This window comes from Notolepis coatsorum, assembly GCF_963971535.1.
Source record: "Notolepis coatsorum genome assembly, contig: SCAFFOLD_529, whole genome shotgun sequence".
Lineage (NCBI taxonomy): Eukaryota > Metazoa > Chordata > Actinopteri > Aulopiformes > Paralepididae > Notolepis > Notolepis coatsorum.
This window is the reverse complement of record NW_028173333.1, coordinates 60,087-82,586: the sequence shown is the minus strand read 5'-3', so window position 1 is coordinate 82,586 and position 22,500 is coordinate 60,087. Positions and strand designations below refer to the sequence as shown.

Sequence of the window (22,500 nt, the reverse complement as noted above, 5' to 3'; positions counted from 1 at the left end):
GATCTGGACCTAAATGGCACAGTACAGTCCCCTCTCTGGGGAGATCTGGACCTAAACGGCACAGTACAGTCCCCTCTCTGGGTAGAGCTGGACCTAAACGGCACCACAGTACAGTCCCCTCTCTGAGGAGATCTGGACCTAAACACCACAGTACAGTCCCCTCTCTGGGTAGATCTGGACCTAAACGACACAGTACAGTCCCCTCTCTGGGTAGATCTGGACCTAAACGGCACCACAGTGCAGTCCCCTCTCTGGGGAGATCTGGACCTAAACGGCACCACAGTACAGTCCCCTCTCTGGGTAGATCTGGACCTAAACGACACAGTACAGTCCCCTCTCTGGGGAGATCTGGACCTAAACACCACAGTACAGTCCCCTCTCTGGGGAGATCTGGACCTAAACGGCACCACAGTACAGTCCCCTCTCTGGGTAGATCTGGACCTAAACACCACAGTACAGTCCCCTCTCTGGGTAGATCTGGACCTAAACGGCACCACAGTACAGTCCCCTCTCTGAGTAGATCTGGACCTAAACGGCACAGTACAGTCCCCTCTCTGGGTAGAGCTGGACCTAAACACCACAGTACAGTCCCCTCTCTGGGTAGATCTGGACCTAAACGGCACCACAGTACAGTCCCCTCTCTGGGTAGATCTGGACCTAAACGGCACAGTACAGTCCCCTCTCTGGGTAGATCTGGACCTAAACGGCACCACAGTACAGTCCCCTCTCTGGGTAGATCTGGACCTAAACGGCACAGTACAGTCCCCTCTCTGGGGAGATCTGGACCTAAACGGCACAGTACAGTCCCCTCTCTGGGTAGATCTGGACCTAAACGGCACCACAGTACAGTCCCCTCTCTGGGTAGATCTGGACCTAAACAGCACAGTACAGTCCCCTCTCTGGGTAGAGCTGGACCTAAACAGCACAGTACAGTCCCCTCTCTGGGTAGATCTGGACCTAAACGGCACAGTACAGTCCCCTCTCTGGGTAGATCTGGACCTAAACGGCACAGTACAGTCCCCTCTCTGGGTAGAGCTGGACCTAAACACCACAGTACAGTCCCCTCTCTGGGTAGATCTGGACCTAAACAGCACAGTACAGTCCCCTCTCTGGGTAGATCTGGACCTAAACACCACTGTTGTGAAGGATCAGATTAAACCGAATATGTATATTTATTTATATATATATATTTAATTGTATTTGTATATCGTTTGATATCCCCTGTATATTCCTTGTACAATATGCATTGAATATCCCCGTTTCTACTAAACAGCCCATAATAGTTTCATTCTACCATTGGACGAGAACCTGGCGCCAGGTTGCCATACCCCTAGGTTCAAGTTCAATCGTGCCGCCTAACATGTCGAGGCAACCCCCGGTTCCGCGCAGTAATATGCCGGGCGAAATACGTGTGGTACTATTTGTTCATAGCGCATATATATATGGCGCTCGTAAAGTAGAACTTTCTTTTAGTCCAGTTCTTTACCCTCCAACAGAGTGACAGACGCAAAAGCCTCCCCACGAAGCACGTGCGGTGTAGTAGGGCCTACTTGGCCCAGAATAGGCATTGAGATATCGTGTAGATTAATAGTTGAATGGTCATAGTTTGGCAACATACCGTCGAGTTGGACGTATTCTATTAAGCTAATAATAGTCTATTTATGTATGGTGCATCGTTCGGTTCGAGTTCTACAGTTATCAGTACCCCCATCGTTCCTGACGTTATCTGGACGCTTATCCAGGCTGGTCAGACCCCTAGTGGTGATTGCATCCGAGGAGCTCCGGGTCAAGAGCGACTGGACCTGTATATTGGATTACTCTACCCGACGACGGCGAGCCTTCCACGGCTCTTGGATTATGCTTTATGTGCTTTGATTATTCCATGGATAAAGGCCAACACTGTCGAGTGTTGGAATTACCCCCCGGAGAGGACTACAGGTGAGGCGGCGCTCTACACGTGAGGTCGCACCACGTCTCTCCGTTGTGGACCGGCAGATACCGTTCCACAGAGGGTCCAGCTGTGTTCGTCTACGGCCCGAGGTTCTGTGGGCACTGGGTCTAAGACTTTGGATTCTCCCAAGACACCGTCGGCCAGATGGGATACCGCCAGCGACTTCTCTAACCCCCCCCTCCTACTGTCTTACAACCAGCGGGACCCCCCCCCCCCTTAGTGTATCCAGCTATAATCATTTAAGTACTATCGCTATCGTTTCCTAAATATTCCAGGTTGTATACTTACTCCCTGCGCAACCAGAGATTGGACATTCAATGTTGATTTACCTACGAATACTTATTTGCCATAAAAGTGCATACTTAACATTTCAAATCATAAATGTAATTAAGTGAATGTTGTATACACCCTTTGCTGTATTAAATATTCGATTTGGTCCATTTGTGTTGGTTCGTTTCATCAGGTGGGAAAGTGTTCATCATACTTATATCTTGTACTGGGTGGCCAGAAGTTAAAGTACATGAGGTAGTGGTATTAAATATCATATCTAACAATACAGTCAGGGAATTGTACCCCTCAGCTACAATTGGTCCTTCGAGCCGGATGGTAACTAGTGTAATATTAATATAGTGTTATTAATATCGAAATGGCCTATGATGAACACTCCACGAAACGATCCTCCTAACCTAGAACGCCCGCGGCGCAGACGACAGACACCTCAGTACTTAGAGGCTTACACTGTCAGTCAACTACCTAGCCTTCGACAAACGGTAAACGTGGTAAAAGTAGAAAGTAAAATTATGTCTGACCTTAACGACCAGGTTTCCCCGACCACAGAGGCCCTAGTAGGTCCTAATGTAACTGACCAAGCCCACGGTGGAGACCAGGAGGGAATTGACATGCCTTTACCCCCCGCCACTACTAAAGAAGTAGTCCCCGACACGCCCCGGGAGGAAGACAACCCTACAGAGAGAGAACTCTGCACGGAAGAAGAAGAGGAGAGCGCCGAGGAACTAGAGCTCCAGGACTCCCCAACGAGTACCCCCAGGAGCGGTTCACGCAGGAGCGGCTCACCTCCACTACCGCCTTCCCCCAGCGAAGCGGAGAGGATACTACAACAGGCGTTCCTCGTCAGCCTGACAGCCTCTACCGAACGCGATCGGCTCCAAGCACAGACGCTTAGCGAGCGCGAACGTCTCCAAGCCCAGGCGACCAGCGAGCGCGAACACCTCCAAGCACAGCAACGGAGCGAAGAACAGCGCACAAGTCTGGAGATGAGACGCTTCCAGATGGAAGAGAATATGGCAAGAGACCGCGCCGACGCCCAGCGCACCGCTGCCGGTGCCCAAAGAGACGCAGAGCGCGACAGACTACAAGCGCAACTGATAGAGCAGCTGATCAAAAGGACAACTCCCTCTCCCTCCGCCAGGGGCTCAAGGAACTCGTCGAGACAGCAGTCAAGAGCAGCGTCACCGCAACGAGCAAGCGACCCTGAACTTGACCAACAGACCGAGTCTAGACCCCCCGCAGACCCCCTTCCCATACCGGTCCAAGCGAGACCCAGCTACAAGGAAGGAGCGGCCTACACTGCGGAGAAGCTAAATAAACGATTACAAGATCTGGAAGATTTGATAGAAGAAGAAGAGGGAGAAGAGGAGAACCAAGCCCGACGACAGCACAGTACTCCACCGGACCAGGAGGTCCCATACAGTCCAGGCTATACCCCCGCGGCGCTGCGCTACAGACCCCCGACTCTATTTACGGGTGAGCACGACGCACGACCAGCCCCGAGGAACAGTACCTGGACCAGCGGGCCATGGTACCCTGCCAGTACCGGCCCACAGCGAGGCGCAAGAGGGGACTCGCCCAGGAGGTCTCTCCCCCAACGCTCGCCGATGTATTCGCCATCCACGGCGTCATACAACGCCACGCCATCAATCCCAGACTTCGCCTATGAGAGTCGAGCACAGTACACGGAGCTCCGGATGTGCTTAGAGACAATGCTGGTGGATGTCATTGATGAACGCCACAAGTATGCAATATTATTGAAGCACCTGAAAGTACCGCGAGCACACAATATAGCGCTAGCCTATGCTACCTCCTCGACCCCATACACAGCGGCCCTTGCAGCGCTGGATCAAAGATATGGACGTATATGGGATTACGTAATCCAGGAGATAAGGCATATTGACCGCCTACCCCCAGCCACAGACAATCGCTCACTGGACGACCTGTCAATCAAAGTGCAGTCCCTGGTGGGGATGCTGGGAGCTCAACGGGAGAAGGGCAGGCATGAGCTGTACGCCAACTCTAACGTTGAGAGGATTTTGGAGAAGCTGCCACCCGCAAGACAGGAGCGCTTTCGGCGGCAGAGGGACTACCGAGATCCCGACGGCCCCGAGCCATCCCTCCTTGATCTGGCCGACTTCTTGGCGAGAGAGGTCAGCAGCTTACGACTGGACACCTTCGGGCGGAGCCAGCCAAGCTCCAGAGAGGGACCCAGGAGAATAAGTGATGGAAGAAGATCGGTGACTGTCATGCACCAATCAGAGTCAGTACCGAGCAGTAAGAGTCACAGCACCCCCTCGAGAAAGGAGAAGTGGAAGATAGCGTGTCCCTACTGTGAGAAAGAACACTGGCTGTCACAATGTGACTCATTCACAAAGATGAATGCAGAAGAAGTGAGCCAATGGATAAAGTCCAACCGGCGCTGTTATCGATGTGCGCGGCCCCACATGGCAGCCGAATGCCGCCTAAAGAAAAGGTGCAGCTGGTGCGATGGAGCCCATCTAGATATACTACACGATAGTAACGGAAGACGGCCTACACCTGCACCACGGAGCGGCACCAAGGCAAGTGTCATGTACATTGACCCCGCCAGCAGCAACGGAGCTCAAGTGCTCTTAAAGGTAGTCCGTGTGACATTGAGCTACCAGGATAAAGTCATGGACACTTACGCCGTCCTTGATGACGGGTCAGAGAAGACCCTTCTGCTCGCCTCCGCTGCGACTCAACTGGGACTGCGGGGGAGCAAGAACGAAATGACGATTCGGACAATAAGAAGAGATTTAAAGACGATAAAGGGCGAGAATGTCTCCTTCACTATCGCAGCCAACGGGCAGCCAGAGCGACGGTACAAGATCACAAATGCTTTCACCAGCCAAGAAATAGGACTCTCGCAGTACACCTACCCTGTCACCAAGTTGATGGATAAATATGTGCACCTGCGCCAATTACCTATCCCGCTCATAAACGGCGCTACCCCGACCCTGTTGATAGGCTCCGACCATGCAGAACTCATAGTCCCGATTGACCGGGTCCATACCGGTCCCCGAGGCTGTCCTGCAGCCGTCGAGACCCGCCTAGGATGGACATTACAAGGCCCCCTCGCTAAATCTCTCAACCGAACCGCAGCCACTAGCTGCTTCCACTCCCGAACGACAGAAGAAGACACCACTCTCCTGCAGCATGTCGAGAGGCTATGGACCCTAGAGACAATGCCCTTTAAGAACGAAAAGAAAGACATTCGCTCTAAAGAAGACATTTACGCCATCCACCTACTCGAGCAGGGGACAAAGAGAGTCACAGTCGGCGGAGTGATGAGATACGCAACTCCACTCCTGAGGCGAGAGGGAATGCCCCCCTTTCACGCAAAGAAAGACGCCACGGAGCGCTATCTACTGAACACAGAGCGGCGCCTAGCCAAAGACCCCGCTCAACGGAGTGTGTACAGAACACTCGCCAGACAATATGACCCGTTGGGATGTATTCTACCTTACACCACCAGGGCAAAGATGATTGTACGAGCACTATGGGACAAGGACCAGGGCTGGGACGACCCAATACCCGCACACCTTGCCTCAACATGGAGAGAGTGGGAGACGGAACTCCGCTCACTCCCAGGTGTCAATATACGCCGCAGCTACTTCCCATCCACAGTGAGGCCAGAGACATGCGAGATTGAGCTACACGTCTTCAGCGATGCCTCCGAAGTAGCCTACGGATCGGTTGCTTATTTGCGTGCCCAAGAGATGGGAGGAGAGATACACACTGCTTTCATACTGGCCCGCTCAAGGATAGCCCCACGTAAGCAACAATCTATCCCACGTCTAGAGCTCTGCGCAGCCCTCGCAGGAGCGCATCTAGCCACGTTAATCCAATGTGAACTCACCATTCCGGTGCATAGAACAATCTTGTGGTCAGATTCCACGACAGTACTCACATGGATTAAGTCTGATTCATGCAGATACAAAGTCTTCGTGGGAGTCAGAGTCACCGAGATTCAGGAACTAACAGAAGAAGCAAGCTGGAGATATGTGGATACCAAACACAACCCAGCTGACGTCATCACCCGGGGAATGTCCCTGGATGACCTAACCCGTCGCAACATCTACAGTGACGGACCAGCATTCCTCCAGCTCCCGGAAGGAGATTGGCCTACACCCACCCCGAGGGAAGCAAGTAGCGAGGAGGCTGAGAACAAGAAGCCTATGTTCTGTGGACTGAGCACTGTCGCCTCCACAGACCCGAACATAGATGACTGCATTACCCTAGAGAGTGCGCAACAAAGGACATTCCTGCGGCACCACCCAGAGCTTCAGTCCACCACTGACATGTCAGCAGCTGACTACGAAGAAGCAGAACTTCTTCTACTACAACGAGCCCAGAGAGACTCGTTCCCCGATGAGCTAGACTGTCTACAGGGAGGAAACCCCGTCCCATCAGACAGCAGACTGATTCACCTGGCACCAGAGAGTGACGCACATAATCTCATCAGAGTGGGTGGTCGCCTGCGGAGAGCCCCCGATCTACCAGATGACATTAAGCACCCGATCGTCTTGAACAGCCGACACAAGGTCACAGAGCTGATCATAAAGAAATACGACGAGGATGTGCACCACGCCGGAGCAGAGAGAGTCTTCGCGGAGATCAGACGTCGTTATTGGATATTACAAGGGAGAGAAGCAGTACAGCGCTTCCAGCGAACCTGTCTAGACTGCCGTAAGTGGCGCGCGCAGCCCAGCATACCACGGATGGCTGACCTACCCCCCTGTCGCCTCCGAATCGGCGACAAGCCATTCCACTCCACAGGCATGGACTGTTTTGGCCCGTTGTATATAAAAAGAGGAAGAGGCACCGAGAAGCGGTGGGGTATTGTATTCAAATGCATGACCACCAGAGCGATACATATCGAGCTCCTTCCGACCATGAGCACAGACTCATTCCTTATGGCCTTCCGGAGATTCATATCACGGAAAGGACAACCGTCTACATTGTTGTCTGATCACGGGACCAACTTCAAAGGCGGAGAAAGAGAGCTGAGAGAGAGCTTCCAAGCTATGGGCCCAGAACTTAAGACCCACCTCGCTCCAGCCCAGGTTGACTTCCAGTTTAATCCCCCGAACGCACCCCACTTCGGTGGAACCTGGGAACGAGAAGTACGTTCTATAAAGACAGCCCTGTATGCCGTACTCGGAGCCCAGACTGTGGCAGAGGAAGTCCTAATGACAGTCCTCACGGAGATCGAGGGAGTATTGAACTCCAAGCCCCTCGGTTACGTCTCCAGTGATGTAGCAGATGTCGACCCAGTCACCCCCAACACACTCCTAATGGGGCGGCTGGACCCCGCGCTACCCCAGACAATGTACAGGCCCGAAGAAGCGAACGGCCGAAGAATGTGGAGGTACAGCCAAGTACTAGCTGACAAGTTTTGGAGCAGCTTCCTACTTCACTACCTACCGTCTCTACAGACCCGCCAGAAGTGGGTAAAAGAGAGAGACAATTTGACAGAAGGAACAGTCGTCATGATAGTTGACCAGTCACTCCCCAGAGCTATGTGGCCGGCTGGCCGCGTAAGCAAAGTGATCACCGGTGCCGATGGCAAGGTCCGAGCAGCTGAAGTACTCGTCCAAGGGCGCACCTACACACGGCCCGTGGCGAGGCTCATAGAACTGCCCCGACTCCCAGATACTATCGATGATGACCATGACCCTATGACTTTGTGAGTTGACTGACCTTACAGCGGACCTTGAGTGGAAGACAGTGCGGTTAATCTGTCTCTGCTTAGCTAATTAGGTGGGACTAATTAGGGGGTGGCTGTTGTGAAGGATCAGATTAAACCGAATATGTATATTTATTTATATATATATATTTAATTGTATTTGTATATCGTTTGATATCCCCTGTATATTCCTTGTACAATATGCATTGAATATCCCCGTTTCTACTAAACAGCCCATAATAGTTTCATTCTACCATTGGACGAGAACCTGGCGCCAGGTTGCCATACCCCTAGGTTCAAGTTAAATCGTGCCGCCTAACATGTCGAGGCAACCCCCGGTTCCGCGCAGTAATATGCCGGGCGAAATACGTGTGGTACTATTTGTTCATAGCGCATATATATATGGCGCTCGTAAAGTAGAACTTTCTTTTAGTCCAGTTCTTTACCCTCCAACAGAGTGACAGACGCAAAAGCCTCCCCACGAAGCACGTGCGGTGTAGTAGGGCCTACTTGGCCCAGAATAGGCATTGAGATATCGTGTAGATTAATAGTTGAATGGTCATAGTTTGGCAACATACCGTCGAGTTGGACGTATTCTATTAAGCTAATAATAGTCTATTTATGTATGGTGCATCGTTCGGTTCGAGTTCTACAGTTATCAGTACCCCCATCGTTCCTGACGTTATCTGGACGCTTATCCAGGCTGGTCAGACCCCTAGTGGTGATTGCATCCGAGGAGCTCCGGGTCAAGAGCGACTGGACCTGTATATTGGATTACTCTACCCGACGACGGCGAGCCTTCCACGGCTCTTGGATTATGCTTTATGTGCTTTGATTATTCCATGGATAAAGGCCAACACTGTCGAGTGTTGGAATTACCCCCCGGAGAGGACTACAGGTGAGGCGGCGCTCTACACGTGAGGTCGCACCACGTCTCTCCGTTGTGGACCGGCAGATACCGTTCCACAGAGGGTCCAGCTGTGTTCGTCTACGGCCCGAGGTTCTGTGGGCACTGGGTCTAAGACTTTGGATTCTCCCAAGACACCGTCGGCCAGATGGGATACCGCCAGCGACTTCTCTAACCCCCCCCTCCTACTGTCTTACAACCAGCGGGACCCCCCCCCCCCCCTTAGTGTATCCAGCTATAATCATTTAAGTACTATCGCTATCGTTTCCTAAATATTCCAGGTTGTATACTTACTCCCTGCGCAACCAGAGATTGGACATTCAATGTTGATTTACCTACGAATACTCATTTGCCATAAAAGTGCATACTTAACATTTCAAATCATAAATGTAATTAAGTGAATGTTGTATACACCCTTTGCTGTATTAAATATTCGATTTGGTCCATTTGTGTTGGTTCGTTTCATCAGGTGGGAAAGTGTTCATCATACTTATATCTTGTACTGGGTGGCCAGAAGTTAAAGTACATGAGGTAGTGGTATTAAATATCATATCTAACAATACAGTCAGGGAATTGTACCCCTCAGCTACAACCACAGTACAGTCCCCTCTCTGGGGAGATCTGGACCTAAACACCACAGTACAGTCCCCTCTCTGGGGAGATCTGGACCTAAACACCACAGTACAGTCCCCTCTCTGGGGAGATCTGGACCTAAACACCACAGTACAGTCCCCTCTCTGGGGAGATCTGGACCTAAACGGCACAGTACAGTCCCCTCTCTGGGTAGATCTGGACCTAAACACCACAGTACAGTCCCCTCTCTGGGTAGATCTGGACCTAAACACCACAGTACAGTCCCCTCTCTGGGTAGATCTGGACCTAAACGGCACCACAGTACAGTCCCCTCTCTGGGTAGATCTGGACCTAAACGGCACCACAGTACAGTCCCCTCTCTGGGTAGATCTGGACCTAAACGGCACAGTACAGTCCCCTCTCTGGGTAGATCTGGACCTAAACACCACAGTACAGTCCCCTCTCTGGGTAGATCTGGACCTAAACGGCACCACAGTACAGTCCCCTCTCTGGGTAGATCTGGACCTAAACGACACAGTACAGTCCCCTCTCTGGGGAGATCTGGACCTAAACGGCACAGTACAGTCCCCTCTCTGGGGAGATCTTCTGGACCTATTATGAGAGGTTTTTTGTTTGACAAAAGTACTGAGAGGTGGGGGGGCCTTGCCATTTAAGATCTTGACCAGTAGGCAGGCATCAGTGTATTTTGTCAGGATTTCCCAGCTGAGTATAAAGCAGGAGTATCAGAGATGATTTTGAAGCCACAAACGGCGCCCTTTACTGTAAAAGCCAAGCGGCAAGACACTGAGACAGGGGCTCTGTCTTAGAAAGCGACCCCTCTATGAATACTAGGATATTATTAACACCAACATCGCAATGGAAGGTGGCTATTATTAGCGAAATCCCCGCGGTCACCCGGACAGTCACGATGCCACTTCGCTTACGTCGTGTGTCGTGTGTAGGACTGAGTGCAAAACGCCAGATCACACAGATGTCCCGGGCTCATGGCGTCACATCTCAACCGGCTGGCCTGCGTCGTGTGTTGTGACGGAGGCAGCGCTAGTTCGTTTGTTACACTACGGCATGGTCGATACACTTTACGTTCACATAACGGCCACATAACGGTGATAATGGCCTAGATGGATGAGTGATTTATCAGCTACTAGCTGTAGTAACTTTGCCATTTGGAAAGTCCTATACGTCAATAACTGTCCTTGTTATTCCTCCTATATATATATATATATATATATATATATATATATATATATATATATATATATATATATGTAATATGTATATATAGAGAGTCCTACATGCATGTATCTACACTACAGTATGCATATCAGTGCATCAAATGAGCACTGTTGTTTTTCTAACCCAGTTATAAGGTTAAGAGCCCTTAGGCACCAATTATACACAATATTGAATTAGGGTTTGAGTCCTATAGTCTGAATCACAGAATACATGTGGGTTTCATGGACAAAATACTATATGGGTAGATTTCAACCTAGACTGAGAAATCCTTCAAAAGAAACATGTTAATTTTTTATTTATTTATTTAACCTTTATTTAACCAGGAAGTCCCATTGAGATACAAGATCTCTTTTGCAAGGGAGACCTGGCCAAGATGACAGCAATAACATTTGCAATATATCAGACAGCAATCAAATGTGGGGTACATCACACAAGAACATAATAAAGGTGCATCATGTATACCATATACAATACATCACATGTAAACACAAAAACACAAAACAGAATAGTCTACAGAATAGTAAAAGTGTATGACAGTATAATACAGGGTAATACAGTAATTTTGCAGTTTTTCAGTTGGGACCCGACTACAGAAAGCAGCGACATTCTTCTTGTAGGACGTTATGTAATACAGATTTTAATTTGCAGAGAGAGACCAGGGTATCTAAGTGGATCTGGTCCTGTAGCCCATTCCATGCCCAAGGTGCGAAGCGAGAACAAGCTGTTCTTCCTAGTTCAGTGTGTATTCTCGCCTCAGGTTTTTTAAAAGTAGCCATCTTGTGGACCTGGTATGGTAGCTGCTAGAGGCTAAGCTAATTCGATTGGAAAGATAACGGGGAAGCTTCCCTAGGACGGCCTTATATATAAAAACAAACATGTGGGATCTAGTACTGCTCGCAATCCATGTCTGTGAAACCGGCCCTTGATATTGTGAACTGTCTCGATGGCAGGCTGTGACTTCAGACTGGACTAGCCAATGAGACTAGCCTGTGCCCGAAGGGAACCACATTCAGTGTTCTATCAAAACCCAAAGTGAACCACATTTAGTGTTCTATCAAAACCCAAAGTGAACCACATTCAGTGTTCTATCAAAACCCAAAGTGAACCACATTCAGTGTTCTATCAAAACCCAAAGTGAACCACATTTAGTGTTCTATCAAAACCCAAAGTGAACCACATTTAGTGTTCTATCAAAACCCAAAGTGAACCACATTCAGTGTTCTATCAAAACCCAAAGTGAACCACATTTAGTGTTCTATCAAAACCCAAAGTGAACCACATTCAGTGTTCTATGAAAACCCAAAGTGAACCACATTTAGTGTTCTATCAAAACCCAAAGTGAACCACATTCAGTGTTCTATCAAAACCCAAAGTGAACCACATTCAGTGTTCTATCAAAACCCAAAGTGAACCACATTTAGTGTTCTATCAAAACCCAAAGTGAACCACATTTAGTGTTCTATCAAAACCCAAAGTGAACCACATTTAGTGTTCTATCAAAACCCAAAGTGAACCACATTCAGTGTTCTATCAAAACCCAAAGTGAACCACATTCAGTGTTCTATCAAAACCCAAAGTGAACCACATTCAGTGTTCTATCAAAACCCAAAGTGAACCACATTTAGTGTTCTATCAAAACCTAAAGTGAACCACATTCAGTGTTCTATCAAAACCCAAAGTGAACCACATTTAGTGTTCTATCAAAACCCAAAGTGAACCACATTCAGTGTTCTATCAAAACCCAAAGTGAACCACATTCAGTGTTCTATCAAAACCTAAAGTGAACCACATTCAGTGTTCTATCAAAACCCAAAGTGAACCACATTCAGTGTTCTATCAAAACCTAAAGTGAACCACATTTAGTGTTCTATCAAAACCCAAAGTGAACCACATTTAGTGTTCTATCAAAACCTAAAGTGAACCACATTCAGTGTTCTATCAAAACCCAAAGTGAACCACATTTAGTGTTCTATCAAAACCTAAAGTGAACCACATTTAGTGTTCTATCAAAACCCAAAGTTAACCACATTTAGTGTTCTATCAAAACCCAAAGTGAACCACATTTAGTGTTCTATCAAAACCCAAAGTGAACCACATTCAGTGTTCTATCAAAACCCAAAGTGAACCACATTTAGTGTTCTATCAAAACCTAAAGTGAACCACATTCAGTGTTCTATCAAATCCCAAAGTGAACCACATTTAGTGTTCTATCAAAACCTAAAGTGAACCACATTCAGTGTTCTATCAAAACCCAAAGTGAACCACATTTAGTGTTCTATCAAAACCCAAAGTGAACCACATTCAGTGTTCTATCAAAACCCAAAGTGAACCACATTCAGTGTTCTATCAAAACCTAAAGTGAACCACATTCAGTGTTCTATCAAAACCCAAAGTGAACCACATTCAGTGTTCTATCAAAACCTAAAGTGAACCACATTTAGTGTTCTATCAAAACCCAAAGTGAACCACATTTAGTGTTCTATCAAAACCTAAAGTGAACCACATTCAGTGTTCTATCAAAACCCAAAGTGAACCACATTTAGTGTTCTATCAAAACCTAAAGTGAACCACATTTAGTGTTCTATCAAAACCCAAAGTTAACCACATTCAGTGTTCTATCAAAACCCAAAGTGAACCACATTTAGTGTTCTATCAAAACCCAAAGTGAACCACATTCAGTGTTCTATCAAAACCCAAAGTGAACCACATTTAGTGTTCTATCAAAACCCAAAGTGAACCACATTTAGTGTTCTATCAAAACCCAAAGTGAACCACATTCAGTGTTCTATTAAAACCCAACGTGAACCACATTTAGTGTTCTATCAAAACCCAAAGTGAACCACATTCAGTGTTCTATCAAAACCCAAAGTGAACCACATTTAGTGTTCTATCAAAACCCAAAGTGAACCACATTCAGTGTTCTATCAAAACCCAAAGTGAACCACATTCAGTGTTCTATCAAAACCCAAAGTGAACCACATTTAGTGTTCTATCAAAACCCAAAGTGAACCACATTTAGTGTTCTATCAAAACCCAAAGTGAACCACATTTAGTGTTCTATCAAAACCCAAAGTGAACCACATTCAGTGTTCTATCAAAACCCAAAGTGAACCACATTCAGTGTTCTATCAAAACCCAAAGTGAACCACATTCAGTGTTCTATCAAAACCCAAAGTGAACCACATTTAGTGTTCTATCAAAACCCAAAGTGAACCACATTTAGTGTTCTATCAAAACCCAAAGTGAACCACATTTAGTGTTCTATCAAAACCTAAAGTGAACCACATTCAGTGTTCTATCAAAACCCAAAGTGAACCACATTTAGTGTTCTATCAAAACCTAAAGTGAACCACATTCAGTGTTCTATCAAAACCCAAAGTGAACCACATTTAGTGTTCTATCAAAACCCAAAGTGAACCACATTTAGTGTTCTATCAAAACCCAAAGTGAACCACATTCAGTGTTCTATCAAAACCCAAAGTGAACCACATTTAGTGTTCTATCAAAACCCAAAGTGAACCACATTTAGTGTTCTATCAAAACCCAAAGTGAACCACATTTAGTGTTCTATCAAAACCCAAAGTGAACCACATTCAGTGTTCTATCAAAACCCAAAGTGAACCACATTTAGTGTTCTATCAAAACCTAAAGTGAACCACATTCAGTGTTCTATCAAAACCCAAAGTGAACCACATTTAGTGTTCTATCAAAACCTAAAGTGAACCACATTCAGTGTTCTATCAAAACCCAAAGTGAACCACATTTAGTGTTCTATCAAAACCCAAAGTGAACCACATTCAGTGTTCTATCAAAACCCAAAGTGAACCACATTCAGTGTTCTATCAAAACCTAAAGTGAACCACATTCAGTGTTCTATCAAAACCCAAAGTGAACCACATTCAGTGTTCTATCAAAACCTAAAGTGAACCACATTTAGTGTTCTATCAAAACCCAAAGTGAACCACATTTAGTGTTCTATCAAAACCTAAAGTGAACCACATTCAGTGTTCTATCAAAACCCAAAGTGAACCACATTTAGTGTTCTATCAAAACCTAAAGTGAACCACATTTAGTGTTCTATCAAAACCCAAAGTTAACCACATTCAGTGTTCTATCAAAACCCAAAGTGAACCACATTTAGTGTTCTATCAAAACCCAAAGTGAACCACATTCAGTGTTCTATCAAAACCCAAAGTGAACCACATTTAGTGTTCTATCAAAACCCAAAGTGAACCACATTTAGTGTTCTATCAAAACCCAAAGTGAACCACATTCAGTGTTCTATTAAAACCCAACGTGAACCACATTTAGTGTTCTATCAAAACCCAAAGTGAACCACATTCAGTGTTCTATCAAAACCCAAAGTGAACCACATTTAGTGTTCCATCAAAACCCAAAGTGAACCACATTCAGTGTTCTATCAAAACCCAAAGTGAACCACATTCAGTGTTCTATCAAAACCCAAAGTGAACCACATTTAGTGTTCTATCAAAACCCAAAGTGAACCACATTTAGTGTTCTATCAAAACCCAAAGTGAACCACATTTAGTGTTCTATCAAAACCCAAAGTGAACCACATTCAGTGTTCTATCAAAACCCAAAGTGAACCACATTCAGTGTTCTATCAAAACCCAAAGTGAACCACATTCAGTGTTCTATCAAAACCCAAAGTGAACCACATTTAGTGTTCTATCAAAACCCAAAGTGAACCACATTTAGTGTTCTATCAAAACCCAAAGTGAACCACATTTAGTGTTCTATCAAAACCTAAAGTGAACCACATTCAGTGTTCTATCAAAACCCAAAGTGAACCACATTTAGTGTTCTATCAAAACCTAAAGTGAACCACATTCAGTGTTCTATCAAAACCCAAAGTGAACCACATTTAGTGTTCTATCAAAACCCAAAGTGAACCACATTTAGTGTTCTATCAAAACCCAAAGTGAACCACATTCAGTGTTCTATCAAAACCCAAAGTGAACCACATTTAGTGTTCTATCAAAACCCAAAGTGAACCACATTTAGTGTTCTATCAAAACCCAAAGTGAACCACATTTAGTGTTCTATCAAAACCCAAAGTGAACCACATTCAGGGCAGGGATCCACTGATTGATTGATTGATTGAAAACTTTATTAACAGATTGCAGAATGGGTACAGTACAGTACATCTCAATACATACAATTGTTAAGGGTTTGCAGACCAGAGAAAGACTTTCGTCTTGTTTACATCAGGGTCCCCCATCTTCAATTCATCAGGACATATATGACATACATGACATACAGATAGACAGTACTGCTACATCTATACATTTATGACATACCAGATTTGCAAATACAGTACTGTTTGTGATACAAAAAGTGTCCAGAAAAGAGTGTATATACATTTGACATAGAAACTGTACATTGGAGGAGGTTGGGTAGGTGGGGTGGGGGGGGGGGGGGGCTGTACATTGTAGGTGGGGGGGGGGGGGGTGTTGGGTAGGGGGTGGGTGGGGGACACTGTACACTGTACATTGGAATACTGACAAAGCCATACTTGGTAATTTACTGTACAACTGGGTTAGGACATTTGTAGGGGCCAGTTTCAAATTGCAGTCTCCCGTAGGTGTTCTTTGAGAGTGTTTTTGAAAGTGGGTAGTGATTCACATTCCTTTACAGCTTTGGGTAGGGCATATTATGTCTGTTTCACATATCTAGCCTTTTTCTCAATTTCTGTCAGTAATTCTTTGTTTATCTTTTCTCTAACGTCTTTTACTTCCCTAAGTGTCTCTTGGTTCTTTGAGTTTTGGTGTTTTTTCTCTAATTCTTTCAGTTTCTTTACTAAGTTCTGGTATGTCTCTATTCTGGCCTCTTGAGTAGTGCTGCCTTTGCTATACATTTTCCTCATATTACTACCTTCATTGCATCCCATAGAATGTTTGGATCTACCTCTCCGTTATCATTTTCCTCTCTGTATCTTATTATGTCTTCTTTTACTTCGTCTACTAAGCCTTTGTTATTCAATAGACCTACGTTCAGTCTCCAGACTGTGTTTCTCCATCTACTTTTCAGATTCACTGTCAGATATGTTGCGCTGTGATCTGATATGTCTGTTACCCCTATTCTACAATCTTCTACTCTGTATCTGTCCCCTGTTGTCATGAGGAAGTAATCTATCCTTGAATATGTTGTGTGTGGGTGTGAATAATGTGTGTATTCCCTGTCTAGTGTGTGTGTTTCTCTCCATATATCCGTGATTCCTAATTCTGTTATTTGTATATTCATATATTTGCTAATGTGTGTTCTCCATCTCTTTGTGCTTGTCGTGTCCATGTCGTAGTTCAATACTACGTTAAAGTCTCCTGTACAGATTAAAACCCCTTCCCCTTCCATTGCTATAATATCAAAGATTGTTTCAAATAGGTATTTCTCACTGTCTGGGGGTGCATATATATTCATTAATGTTACCATTTGACCTTCCATTTTCCCCTTGGCCATTACATATCTCCCCTCTTTATCTCTCACTTCTTTAATCAATTCAAACGTCACTGCATTCTTAATCAATATAGCTACTCCTCTCCTAAGGTTCTGTATAAAAGAACTATAAAACATATTCTTGTATCCGAATCTCTTCAGTTTTTCATGTTCTTGTGGTATTAGATGGGTTTTTGTAGAAAAATAACCTGTGCCTCTTCTTTTTTAAGTTTCGTCATCACCTTACTCCTTTTGATTGGATTATTCATTCCATTAACATTCAGCGACATCATCTTAATACCCTTAATTTGTGTCATCTTTCCATTCTAAATTATCTCCCGTTCTACCCATGTCACATAAAATAATATTTGTAGTTGTAGCCACTGCTAACTCTACTCGACTTACATTCAAAGAACTATAATAAACATTTACAACATTCACAAAGTTTGACAATTCCATGGTGTCAGAGGTAATTATTTTCTTTCCTCTATCCCCTGCTGGGGGGTGGGGAGAAAAGGCTCTCCTAGTGAGAGGGCTCCCCCTAGTGGCTAAAAAAAAAAAGCTCACCATGTAAGTCCAGCATTGTCTGTGTGCTGCCCTGTCCTTGAGCTCCCGGTCATATGAATATTTTTTTTATTAAATTTTTTATTATTATCTGTCCAACGTGTGTTTTTCTCTCTATGTCAGTCATTTTCAGAGACATAGAATCAGTCATTTTCATGTTCACCTTCATTTGTACTGTGTATCCCATGCCTTCTCTCTGTTTAAGTCTTTTTTCTTTTTTTTTTCATGTTTACAATTACTCATATTCTATGTTGTGTGTATTTCTATGCATCTTTCACATTTAGTCATGGTCTTAGTCAAATGTCTTTGTTTTGTTTTGTACTTATCTTTCCTTTTGAAGTATCGTGGTCCCTCTTCCTGTGCTTCTCTCCGATGTCCCTCTGTCACTCTCCTCAGCTGCTCTGTCTCCAATCATCTCCAATCCCCATCTCTCATCCGTCCTCCTCTTCTCGATCTGTTCCACCTGCGCGTCTTCTCCAGTCTCTCCATCGGGGTGGGTGTATATGTGGGTTTTCCCCCCTCTCTTCGTCCCGGCGTCCTCTCTCCATCCCGATGTATGTCCCTCACTGCCTCTTGTACGCTGCTGTAGGTTTTGATGCCTTCCTGCCAGTACACTTTCAGAGCGGTCATCGGTGATTGGAACCGAATCCCTTTTTCTTTTAGAATCTTTTTTATTTCCGCGTAGCTTCGGCGCTTTGCAGCCACCTCCGCTGCATAGTCGTGGTCAAAGGATATTCTCTGTCCTTCCACATCGATCTTCGTCTGCCAGGCTCTCTTAAGAATGTTCTCCTTGACTTCAAATTTCAGGAAGTTAATTATGACTGCTCTCTGTGGTCCATTCGTCTGAGGTCTCGGTGCTTGTATCCTATGTACCCTCTGTATTCCCATATCGGTGTGTTCTGACAGTGACATATCCAGTTTCTCTCGTATTAGGCTTTCCATATATTTGGACATCGAGGCTCCTTCTAGCCCTTCTTTCAGACCCCACACTCTTATATTGTTTCTTCTTGATCTCCCCTCCAAGTCAGTTAGCTTCTCTCTCATCTTCCCTTGTTCCTCGAGAGTCTCCATTAGTATCTTTTGTACGTCTGTACTCCATTCTTCAGTCTCGGCCGTTCTCTCTTCCAACGCCACTGTGTCTTTCTCCTGTTTCAGCAACTTTTCGTCAATTGACTCGAGTCTCTTATTTATTTCTTCTTTGAGTTCGTCTTGTCCTTTCTTTACTTCTTCTCTGAGTCTGTCTATACTTTTCTGTATGCTTTGCGTGTTCGCTTCATTTACCTTCACGCTAGTTTGCATGCTTGCCTGTATGTCCCGAATACTGGCTCCGAGTTCCACAGCCCAGCTGGGGATCTCCGTGTTTGTTGTAGCTGCGCCATTTCTTCACGTCGTCCCGTTATTTCCTTTTCTTCTGGGGTCTTTTTTTTTCTTCTCATTTGTCCACTTGTTCTTCCTCCCTTTTGTCATTGAATGCTTACTTTTTTCGTTTTCAGATCATGTTATTTCACTTTTGTGAAGGCCCGCAGGTCATAGGTCATGGTTTGTGAGACATGTTCAGAGTATTTGGTGTAACTTCTCAAATCGGGATGTTTTGGTGAACAGTGAGCTATAGCGCCCCCCGCAGGTCACCAGGTGAACAGTGAGCTATAGCGCCCCCCGCAGGTCACCAGGTGAACAGTGAGCTATAGCGCCCCCCACAGGGCACCAGGTGAACAGCTATAGCGCCCCCCACAGGGCACCAGGGGGAACAGTTGGCGACGAGGGTAAAGATGGTAATTATCTTTTTTGGCCATTAACACATTGGGCGCCAGCCATTAGCCTGGTCCTTGTAGCTAACGTGCCAGGTTTCCATAACATATTTTCACTGTGCGTCACTATGTTTGTAGAGCTATATCTATATTCTATATTATAGCTATGGAGACAATACTATGGTCATTTGACAGTGACTTTCTTCCGTCAAACATGCAAAAAAGAGATAATCTTTTCATGCATACGTTCGCGCGTTATCCCGTGGTGAATATACAGTAAGTATAGTTTAGGAGTGATTCGGGATCATTCCTGAAAAGCTGAGTTATAGGGCGTTACGTGTATTCTACTATAAGCATTGGCGTTTCTTGCCTGGACACGCTACTATTTCCAAATCAAATGTATATAATAGGTATTATGTTTCATCATGAATGCATGAAAGGGGGGGGGGTAGTTTTTTGATGCTCTGATCGCCAGTAACGGCATTTGTGTTGAATACTACAGACGCTGATCAGCTGGATCGATGTGAAAACATTGCAGGATCAAGCTGGAATTGACGTCAGCTAGTCCTTACCTTTGATCGGGGGTATTCCAAAAAGAATATTCCAATTGTCTGATCGCGATTTCCAGTATTGGTGTCCATCTAGTCCCGGACATAATTTGGCACAATTTATGGATTGAGTGTGCCAGATGCGTTTCGAAGTGGTCGGATGAAGCGATTTACTCGGCTCCATCTAAATTTAGCGCCCGGAGGGATTTAAGTGTAACACAGGGTGAGATATAAGGTTTCAAAGGGTGGGCGACACTGCCATCTAAGCAGGATGCGGCCGGTATTGCATTTTGGCGCTCTCAAAATCCTTTCCTATGGCAACACCGAGGTCAGTGGATGTGTTCGTTCAACGATGTGTTCGTTCAACTCGCGTCTCTGCGACCAGCCGCTCTATCGGAGATAGGATCACATTGTGTCATGTTTTGCTAGAAATCAAGAGAAATCAGTACATTACAGAAGAAATTTCTTGTATGATTGACAGTCTTTATGGTGGTTGAATTCCATTGGATGTCCTTTTCTTGTCACAGCAGCTCACAAATCTTGCTGCTGTGTTTGCACATTGTTGTATTTCACCCAGTAGGTATGGGAGTTTTGAGTTATTTTCCATGTTTTCAAAGTCTCTTTGGGTGTTTGCAATTTGTGGGAAGTATATGTCTCTGATGTCTTGGTATAGTGGGCAGGTTGAAGTTTATGTCTCTGATGTCTTGATATAGTGGGCAGCTTGAAGTATATGTCTCTGATGTCTTGGTATAGTGGGCAGGTTGAAGTATATGTCTCTGATGTCTTGGTATAGTGGGCAGGTTGTTAAGAAGTGGAGCTCGGTTTCCACCTCATCTTGTGTGCAGTGGGTGCATAGTCTGTCTTCTCTTGGGAGCCAGGTCTGCCTATGGCGGCCTTTCTCGATCGCTAGGCTGTGCTCGCTGAGTCTATACCTAGTCAAGTATCTTCTTAGTTTTGGGTCAGTCACAGTGCTCAGGTATTCTGCCACTGTGTACTCTCTGTTTAGGGCCAAATAGCATTGAAATTTGCTCTGGTTTTGGGTTGTTTCTTTCCAATGTGTCAGATAGTTTTATTTTTGTTTTCTTATCATTTGGTTTAGTCCAGTGTGGTTTCTGTCTGGTGGCTCTGCTTGTGTTTGTGAGCAGAGTCCCAGAACCATCTGGCTGAGTGGGCATCTATCGAGGGTCTCTCTGTAGGCTTTGTTCTGGAGTGTCTGGGTCGCTTTCTTTTAGGTGATTATAGAATTTAAATGGTCTTTTTTGGATTTTTTCTTTTTGATCCACTTTTTCTCCTCTTTCTAATTTTTTTCTCCCATCCCAATTACTCACTGTGCCAATTCTCTCCTCCCCTGTCTTGAACGTTGCTCGCATATGCCCCCCACTGGCCGGTTGTAGGGAGGATAGAAGCCTTGCATCACGTGTCCCCTCCGATACGCGAGGAGGAAGCCTGTCGCATATTTTCACCTGCCAGCGCGGACTCTCATTGGTGAGGTGTAACGTGTGGGAGGCTCACACTACCCCCGCCATTTCCTGTCTCTGCTGTGCAGGCGTCCCCAACCGACCTGTAGGAGTCGCTGTCCACAACGTCCAGATTACCACCCATCGACTTCCACCCGCTAACTCTGCCAATTGAGTTAGTATGACGACTGGCCCAAGCCGGAGGCAACGCCGACAGCCGGAGTCGAACCCGGTGTCTCTTGCGTTGGTGACGAGCGCAATGTCCGCTGCACCACCCAGCCGTTTGTTCCAATGTTTTTGCCAGTTCATTGATGTATATGTTGAAGAGGGTTGGACTCAAACTGCACCCCTGTCTAACCCCACGGCATTGAGGGAAGAAGTCTGTGTGTTTTTCCTCAATCCTCACCTCATGTGTTGTTGGTGTACATTGACTTTATGAGGTCGTAGGTTTTCCCTCCAATGCCACTTTCTAACAGCTAGTTTTTGCTGTTCATTATTTTGTATTGGGCTAAAGAGATTGGAGAAGTGGTTTATCTCCATTTTGGATGGGTAGCTCCTTGTGGTGTTGTTTGTTTAGTTTGTTCCAGTTTTCCCAGAAGTTGTTTGTTTTTATGGATTCCTCTATATCCTGTAGCTGGTTTCTAATGTGTTGGTCCCTTTTTGTCTGACTGTTTTTGTAGTATTGCTAGTGTTTTGTAGTGTCATTGTGAAATTATTTGCTCTCTCTCTCTCTCTCTCTCTCTCTCTCTCTCTCTCTGTCTCGTGTGTGGTTTTGATATTAAACGTGAGTTCATCACAGAGTGTTCTGCTCTGCCCTGTGTTCAATACTCCAATACTACAGTTTAGATGCTGCCAAGACACTCAATTTAAATAGCAGACGGTTGAAATGAATTCTTAATGATGTTGTTATTCTCTCTCTCTCTCTCTCTCCCTCTCTGTGCTAGGACTGAAAAAACGAACCAGGAAGGCCTTGGGGTTACGGAGGAAAGACAAGGATACAGAGTCCACGTGAGTTCGCTCATTAACGCGTTAACGCACAATTCT

At 45.6% G+C, this 22,500-nt stretch overlaps 1 protein-coding gene across 1 annotated transcript in view; it reads left to right on the top strand.

Annotated features, from left to right (window-relative positions):
- Positions 1-22,500, top strand: part of LOC311247810 (uncharacterized protein) — a gene marked incomplete at its 3' end in the record, with an annotated part of 70,409 nt that overhangs the window by 4,002 nt on the left and 43,907 nt on the right. The window contains exon 2 of the mRNA XM_084338805.1: positions 22,401-22,464. Within this exon, the coding sequence (XP_084194931.1) occupies positions 22,401-22,464 (64 nt within the window). The remainder of the gene's footprint in view (positions 1-22,400; positions 22,465-22,500) is intronic.